At 39.6% G+C, this 9223-nt stretch overlaps 1 protein-coding gene and 1 non-coding gene across 31 annotated transcripts in view; one reads left to right on the forward strand and one right to left on the reverse strand.

The window, feature by feature from the left end:
* The window catches only part of LOC135099705 (cell surface glycoprotein 1-like), a 164103-nt gene that overhangs the window by 34844 nt on the left and 120036 nt on the right, over positions 1-9223 (reverse strand). For 18 of the 30 annotated variants that reach the window (XM_064002138.1, XM_064002148.1, XM_064002137.1 and 15 more), the window contains 3 exons: positions 7922-8015; positions 4638-4811; positions 7-33 (listed from right to left, as the gene is read on the reverse strand). In XM_064002138.1, coding sequence (XP_063858208.1) covers positions 7-33; positions 4638-4811; positions 7922-8015 — 295 coding nt within the window. The remainder of the gene's footprint in view (positions 1-6; positions 34-4637; positions 4812-7921; positions 8016-9223) is intronic. The other 12 variants (XM_064002151.1, XM_064002155.1, XM_064002153.1 and 9 more) reach the window with 3 other exon arrangements.
* Trnar-ucg (transfer RNA arginine (anticodon UCG)) lies at positions 6417-6489 on the forward strand. Its single transcript has one exon. It is a non-coding gene; the product is annotated as a tRNA-Arg (tRNA).

Here is a 9223-nt window from a genome sequence, read left to right on the forward strand (position 1 = left end):
GGTTACCTGCGGCGTCCTCGTCGTGAGCTCCTCCTAGAACACAGAAGTCACCGTCAAGCAGAGTCAACACAGAAACCTCGGCGAAGAAACAAGTGAATATTATTGATGAAATAAATAAATAAATAGAGGAAGATGAAGTTACACGCTGTTACAAGTGAAAATAAAAGCTTGAAGCCGAAAATAAATTATAAATGAAACTCCAACATTTGAGTTAAGTTACCATAAAAATTAAGGAACAACTAAAATAGGAAACAAACGGAGAAAGATGACGTTGCATGTAAAAATACAAACTTTAGGCCAAAAAATAAAGGAACCCTTGATTTATGAAAACCAAGCCACATGAAATAACTAAAAGACTGATAACTGAAATGAAAAAAAAAAATGAATATTAAAAGCCGAATTATTCAAACTTGTCAGAATAAAATTGAAAAAAATATATATTTGCCAAAATGAAACTGAAAAATATTCATGAAGTTATTCCTCTGTAAAGAACATAAGCTTCAGGTAAGTAAGTTAATCAAGAGACAAATGAATATAATAAGTAAAAGCAAGAGGATCTTAGTAGAAAAGCTGCCGCACGTGTTAACTGAAGGTTGCAAGCGAGAGAGCAAGTTACTGAATGTTGAGGAGGCAAGGACGGCGAGGTCTGTCTGGGTCTGTCTGTCCGTGTCTGTGTCAGTGCTGAAAAAAAAAATGAGTGGACGGTTGGGAGACTAGACTGAGTAATGTCTGTGAGGAGCTAATGACTGGTTGCTTGGGAAACTAAGTGACTGATTAATTTATAATGTAACTCACTGAATGACTGACTGACCGACTGTTTGAGAGATTTACAAACTGGTGGTGAAAAACATGAATGAGTGCTTGGAACACTAAGTGAATGACTGACTTAAAAATTAACTGTAAAAACACTGACTGACTGACGGACTGTTTGGCTGATTTGCAAACAGACCTAACGAAAGACTGGTTACCTGACTGATCACATAACTAATAAGTAATTACCTGAGTGAATGGCTGACTGATTGATTAATTGAGAGATTGACTGGCTGACTAACAGAAAGACAACACTATTAACAATATGCAACTGACTGGCCGAGTAATCGACTTTGAGCGGCAGGCAATTTGTAATAACTAACAGACAGATACACTGAACGACAAACTGATTCACTTACAGAATGACTGACTCACTGACTGATTAAGTAACTGACTAACTGACCAAATAAATTACAACCAGTGACTGAATAACTAAGGGACCGACAAGATGCACACTAAGGCAAACGAGTGTGTCCGTGTGTTGCAATTAGTCACTCTCTAATCAAATGACGGCCATTACGCGTTCACCCTAATGGAGCCAATGCCGTATTCACCTCCCGCACCGCCTTTCTGAGCAGGAATCAAGCAACCTGATGACCACCAACATTACCACCACTTGCATAGGAATTATATGTCAATTAATTAAATCGACCATAACAGAGAGAGAGAGAGAGAGAGAGAGAGAGAGAGAGAGAGAGAGAGAGAGAGAGAGAGAGAGAGAGAGAGAGAGAGAGAGAGAGAGAGAGAGAGAGAGAGAGAGAGAGAGAGAGAGAGAGAGAGAGAGAGAGAGAGACTCCACTCTCATGGGAATCAACAGCCAATTAATTTGGCCAATCGTTAAAGAGAAAACGAATAAAATTTTAAGCACATGAATTCAAAAGGAACATAACATCATTATGAATGATTAATAAAATGTATAGATGAATCAGCAAATATTACACATAGTTGCCAATTATATTATTCAACTGAACTACACCGAAGAGTAATAAAAGATACACGTATACGTACATAAATATCTGAATCTATACGTAACTGAATGAAGGATTAAAAAAAAAATATATATATATATATATATATATATATATATATATATATATATATATATATATATATATATATATATATATATATATATATATATATATATATATTTCCGAAACAACTTAACAAAGAGATAGGACTCATATGTTCAGTTTTTTTTTCCTCGTTACTTCTTGCTTAGATTACCTACCATGGCTCCTCCTCCTCCTCCTCCTCCTCCTCCTCCTCCTCCTCCTCCTCCTACTACTACTACTACTAATATTACTACTTTTTCCTATTACACTACTACAGTTCCGATTACGCGCCATAGAAAACGACTCGATCTTAAGACATTCACTAGCCAAAGTTACAAGTGGTTATCAAACAGTATCTGGTTGTAACTAAGCCGTCTAATACACCTGATAATAAACAACTACAGCATAAAGGGGCACGTGTGATCTACAGCTACCATTGTGAGGGAAAGGCATAGATGCACAACTGTTGGTATGGTGATGTGCTGTGTTTCCCTCTCTCTCTCTTATGATTCATCCTGTATCTCCTCTTCGCCTTTCATCTCAATTAAGAAAATAAAATAAAAAATGATATGCTGTGTGTATAGTGAACGTAGGTGGTGGCGATAGTGGTGGTGGTGGTGACATCGCTGCACCACCATTACTACTGCTACTCGTATTAGAACTTCCACCACCACCACCACCACCACCACCACCACCACCACCAACAACAACAACACAGCAGCCTGCAATTCTGTCCTCCCTGCCCCGCTGCCTGGACATGCACACGCCGCACGTGGCCGCATCTCCAGGCAGTGAAGGGGGAAAAAAAGTGGTTTGGGAAAATCATTTTTGTCCGGATCAATATAACTTTACGTAGCCTTTCTATTTAATTATTTGTATCTATTGATTTATTCATGTACTTATTTATCTATCTTTAGCTGGTGAAGTTCGGTACAACTTCTTTATTTTCTTTCTTTGGCATATTTTATTTTTCCAAGTCAAATGTATGAAACAAAGCTAACTGATATGGTGAAAAAGAAATTATTACGCACAGTACAAGGTTATTATGTATGCCATCATTATCATCATCACCATTCCTATCAGCATCACAGGAGTCTTGAGAGCGCGTTATATACAAGTGTTCCCGCTCCTGCTGCTGCTGCTGCTGCTGCTGCTGCTGCTGCTCCTCCTCCTCCTCCTCCTCCTCCTCAAGAACCGCGCCACGCGCCAGTCAGCCAGGAGTCGGCGAGGGGCGGACGGAGGCATGAGGGGCAGGAATGTGGTCACCAAGACTTTCTTCCGGCGCACCGAGACGTAATAACTTTGGGTGTCCTCAGGTAGAGTATGCCTACATACATTTTTCTAAAGTTCCTTTTGTCTTGTGTGTGTGTGTGTGTGTGTGTGTTGTTGTTGTTGTTGTTACTGATTGGGAACAATTATTTATGTCAAAGCTCAAGGCTTGAAATGTTACCAGCAAGGAGACAATCACTTGTTGGAGAGGATGCCAAGTGATGTCACTATCAGCTTATCACCGAGCTCTCCAATGTACAGGGTGTCCCAAAAGTTTCCATACATAGGAAAAAAATATCAGAAATTATAGATTTATAGAAAAAAAAAATTTATTTATATAATATGCTCTACATGACTACCTTTGTGTTGAAAACACACTTGAATGCGTGTCCTCCACTGCTGAAGAAAACGTTCAAACACATCTGGATTTATGCTTGTAATGGCGTTCGTGATACCATATGTATGGAAACTTATGGAACATCTTGTACTTTGGTCTTACTGATAACCATCACTTTTATCGATCATCGACGTAAGTATTTAAAAAAAAAAAAAAGTACGAATAAAAACTACGAGTCCGTATCCTAAAAGTCTTTGTAACATTTCAGCGACTCTGTTCATTGTGGTTTGCAAAAAATATTGTCATGATTTTAAGTAGTAATGGTTTAACAAGTATTTTACATTTTTTACTGATAAAAACTTTGAGAGAACAAGGAATTTCAGAATAAAGTCCTCAATATCAACACAAGCTACAGGCCGACCATCCAACACTCCACGAACGAAGCTTGCCGGTGCTACGGGCTCAAATCGTAAAAAGAAGAAATTCATAGCAAAACAGATATACAAAATTAGGACGGTTCAATGCAAAACTCCAGATCCTCGTACTTTGGTATTTTAGGAATGTGCCAGGTCACTAAACTTTTTTAAACAGCACCTCTCTGTCAGCTTCAACCGCAAATCAAGAAGACTCCGCAAATACTGAAGATACGGCAATGATAAAGATTTATATTCCGTAATCGTGTTTCAGTCTCCGTGCTCCGAACAGATACATTCGTGGCCAGAACTCAAGTAACTTCCTACACTCACTTCCTCCTTTTTTTTTTTTTTTTTTTCGTATTCCATCGAACTTAAGTCCTCTTTGATCTGATGACGATCTTACAACATCAGGCACGTGAAAGACCCTAAACAGGACGTAAAATTGACGAAAACCGCTAAAGACAGAGAGGGTGAGTGTGGCACATCACTTGACTTTTGATCATGACTACAGTAAACATTCACTCACTATACTACTTCACTACTCTATCATATCACGAGGTACAAGGAACGTGAATCACCTGTATGGAAATGTATGTCAGGCTGTGGACACACGGTGGAGTCTGACGGGAAGTTAAAGTATTTCGGTCAGCGGACAGAGGCTGGGGAGGGAGATGGAGGCGTGAGGAGAGTGAGGAGTGGACAGGTGAAGGGAGAAGGATGAGGGGGCTGGGATGGCAGGGGGCACCTCACCTGCGTGTATCCAGCGCATGGACCTCTTCTTGCGCTTCATGTACATGGACTGGCCGCGGCTCATCTTGTTGTTTTCATCCACCAGCGAGAAGGAGATCCGCTGCGCCAACTCCACCTGGTCGTCGATGGTCGGGTGGTCGGGGCGGTAGAAGGACGAGGACGCGAAGGCCTTTTCTGCAGGGAGGGTGAGGGAGCGGCGTCAGCACAGTGCTACAACAACACAACGAGCTTATATGACACTAGCAGAGATTAAGAACTTCATGTTACATACTACTAATGCTCTACTTGGAAAAAAAAAAAAAAAGAATGCTTCGTTTAGGCAATTATGGAAACATTTAGTGATTATACTACTTAAAGAGGCTAAGTTTACTTTAATAATGATACAAGAGTGATCATTATTATCATAACTTAGGATTTTATTGCAAGCAGAGCGTGAAAGCAAAATGCATGACCAAGAAATATTAATAATAGAAAAAAAAAATTGCCTAGTGACGCACTACACCGCCACTCACACGCCACTCACTCCCACACACGTGCACTGCAATTCTCAGCCACTGCCAAACACAAGGCCCAGTGTTAGGGTCTTGTGTTCCTGCCTCGAGGGAACACGGGAACACATAACAGAGGCAGAACAGAGGCTTCATCTCGTTCTTTGACCAAGGACGATGCTACTTGCCTCACATATCTCCCGGCTAGTCGACTACTACTACTACTGCTGCTGCTACTACTATCACCATCACTACCTCTTCTCTAGACAGATAAAGACAAGCGAATGACCGCATACAAAACATTCTGATTAAAAATCAAGACAGATATGAGTTGTTACGCTTGAAATGCCTCTCCGTAAAATCATCGGGAGAAATTCAAAGATAGTGTACAACAACTATTACCAAGATGATAAAATAAAGAAACATGTGAACTTTTGCTTTAAGAATGTTGGCATCATGGGCAAGAAGTGAAGGGTGGATGATAAGAATCTCGAGTTGCAAAGCAAGTTCAGGTAAAAAGTTCCCATCTTCGCCTAAAACAGCGAGTTACGGAGTTCAATCCAGTGGGTTAATTAAGAGTTCAGATTTTATATCCGCCTCTATGATGTCTTCTTTTCCTTCGTCATGGTCACTCTTTTCTTATTTTCTTCGCGTATTTTATCTTTTTCCTCCAATATTTTCGTTATCAAGTATCTGCTCCTTTTCTTCTATGGCAGCCAGAGACACTGGGAGCTTCAGACACTCGTAATGCACGGACATACACACACAGCTAGTGGTGCATTGAAAGCAGTCAGGTAATCTACTGTTCACTGCTCTGATCGAAGTGAACACAAATAATCATGTGACAATACTTGCACAAACACACTACTGTTATATACTCGCGGCCAGTAAGTCATGCTAGTCTTCGTTTTCTCCCTCACTAGTATATATTCATTTTTTTTTTCTTCTGGTCCTTCATGGGTGTCCCTCCCGCCTTCCAGGATGAGTAATCTTTGGTGTGAGGTGAGAGTTGCCTTAGCTCCTTCAAGAAACTGCAAACGACATGTGTATTGAATGGTTGGGCGTGTCTGGCTGAACAGCGCGGCATCTCCAATCCGAATAGGCCTGGAACAGTGTTGTATATACATTATTTGTACTGCCTTTCCACTGCGCTATACCTGTCATTGTGGTGCGCCCATCACTACACTTTGATCATTCTGCTCGCGCCACAGAAAATGTTCCACGTGTAATTTGGTGATCTGAAAGCATCAACTTTGTATTTCTACCTGTGTTTTCCTATACTTGAATAACTGACCGTGTGGCCTAATGGATAAGGCGTCGGACTTCGGATCCGAAGATTGCAGGTTCGAGTCCTGTCACGGTCGATCACCAAGGAAGATTTAATTTTAAAATTTTCGAAAGGATGTCACAATTGGCCTGTATCCCACCCATGTGATGCGACAAGACCTCATTCCTGATATAGGCGAGAGAGAGTGAAAGCAGTCTTGACTACAGCAATTCTGCACACACCGGCGCTTCCTGGGCCAGACAAGCATGTGTGTCTGCGTGCACGACGGTACGGTGTGCATTAAAGGGCATAAACTATGGTGATGCGAGGGAGGCAACGCCCCAGCATACCTGGCTGTCATCAGAGGAACAAAAGGACAGAAGTGTGCACTTGAGGTGGGCATCTGATGGCCGGAGCCAAGTGATTCCATCACATCACACGCTGACAGCCACATAGTGCAACACACGAGGCGATGAGTGACATACAAGTACGAGAAAACGTGGAGAATTTAATACAACTTTTGTTCATTCCCGTGTTCCTGTTATACCAACATGCCTCGCTACAGGGCTTTCCTTGCCAGCAGGGTGCCTCAGCACGAGCACACAAGTAACTAACGGCCTTCTCTTCCTCCTTGCGGGACGACAAAGAACAGACACTGTTTCCTGACAATGACACCCCAGGCGTAAGTAACCACTGCTGGAGATAAAAAAAATATTTCTTTTCTTCCTCCTTCTCCTAACTTTCCGATATATATATATATATATATATATATATATATATATATATATATATATATATATATATATATATATATATATATATATATATATATATATATATATATATGCACTACAACAACAGAAACAGCAACAGCAACAACAACAACAACTACTACTACTACTACTACTACTATCATGACCACTATTAATTAATTTATTATTATCATTATTATCATTATTATTATTATTATTATTATTAACCATCATAATTTTCAGCGCCATTATCATCATGAGCAGCAGAAGCATAATGAGAAGCGTAATGATTATTAATATTACAATATTATAAACTATTATAAATTATTACTATTTCCAGATATTATTACCATTATAATTATATAGCAATACTAATAATATACCATAATAACAATAATTATTTTATTATTATTATTATTATTATTATTATTATTGTTATTTTTACTACTACTACTACTATTACTACATAATCTCTACAAGAAAACAAACAGAAGACACCAAGAAGACAAAAGGGGCCAAGAACACATCCGCCCACGCGTGCAACCCACCTCCTGGACACACACACACACACACACACACACACACACACACACACACACACACAGGGTCATCATTACGCATCACATTAAGTACATGCATACCAACTATTAAAACCCACTCCCCCCCGTCTCTCTCTCTCTCTCTCTCTCTCTCTCTCTCTCTCTCTCTCTCTCTCTCTCTCTCTCTCTCTCTCTCTCTCTCTCTCTCTCTCTCTCTCTCTCTCTCTCTAAGTCTTACTAGACGGACTTCTCTTAGGGGTGAGGTCGCCGGAGTCCGTGGCGGGGGTGAAGAGCCGCTCCAGGCTGATCTTCTTCTCGCCATCCTCGTGATCCTGCCGGGAGACAAGTTGGGTCAGGACGCGCCCAGTGGGATGCACGTGGTGGTGGTGGTGGAGATGGTGGAGGTGAAGGAGGAGGAGGAGGAGGAGGAGGAGGAGGAGGAGGAGGAGGAGGAGGAGGAGGGGGTAAAAAATACATCTGAGCATGATAATAATAATAATAATAATAATAATAATAATAATAATAATAATAATAATAATAATAATAATAATAATAATAATAACAACAACAACAACAAGAACAACGATAAAAATGGTAATAATAATGAAAACACATGCAAAAAACTTTCACCCAACATAAAACTATATTCCTTAAAACAGAATAAATAAATAAATAAATAAATGTCACCCTGAATACTGTCACAATACAATTACATCATTCAGACATTATTCTTCTTAATTAAATCTCTAACTGCTATTTGGCGCATATTCCCTTAATCACTAACCAATCTGGGACACATTTTCTTCTTCGACAGCCACTCCCAAAGACTGAACTGCCTAGAAATAGCAAAAATGTATTACCTCTTTTTTTTTTTTATCCCCTTATTTCTTGTAGACGCTTATAAAAATTCCATACTTGTCTTTAGTACAGTGAACTGTTCCACACATGTCGTAGTGAAGGGGTTAAACCTCCATCAACACCAATTTCGTTTCTAACTCCTTCACTGTTATGGTTCCTCTTCGGTCAGTCAGGTTGTGGCGGCGCAAGTTAAAATACAGTTCTCAAAGACACCACTGACGACAACGACAACAAACAAACAAACAAACAAACAAACAAACAAACAAACAAACAAACAACTACAATAACAGCAAGAGGATCGAACAGTTCAAATGTTTTAAAAAGCCTACATATTTACTTTAACTCGCTGAGATCACGAAGGGTTACTCATATTGATAAGACAGCAACAAGTTTAGCATCAGAAGCACTACTCATCTTGCATGGATTTATTTAAGTGTATTTGATTATGTTCTGAGTTTGTGAGGTCTGTCCCTTCCTCATGAAATGGTCTTCACTTGTCTTACACACACAGTTTATTAGTTAGCTTTTTTTGACACATGAGTACCAAAGTTATATATTATCAAAATACACAAAACATTACATAACACAAAACGGATAAGGCATAATACTACAAAATTAAAGAAATAATAAAAAAATAGCCAAATATAAAATAGTGCAAATCTTTCTTCTGTCCAAAAACAAA

Source organism: Scylla paramamosain, chromosome 4, assembly GCF_035594125.1.
Source record: "Scylla paramamosain isolate STU-SP2022 chromosome 4, ASM3559412v1, whole genome shotgun sequence".
In the NCBI taxonomy this organism is placed as follows: Eukaryota; Metazoa; Arthropoda; class Malacostraca; order Decapoda; family Portunidae; genus Scylla; species Scylla paramamosain.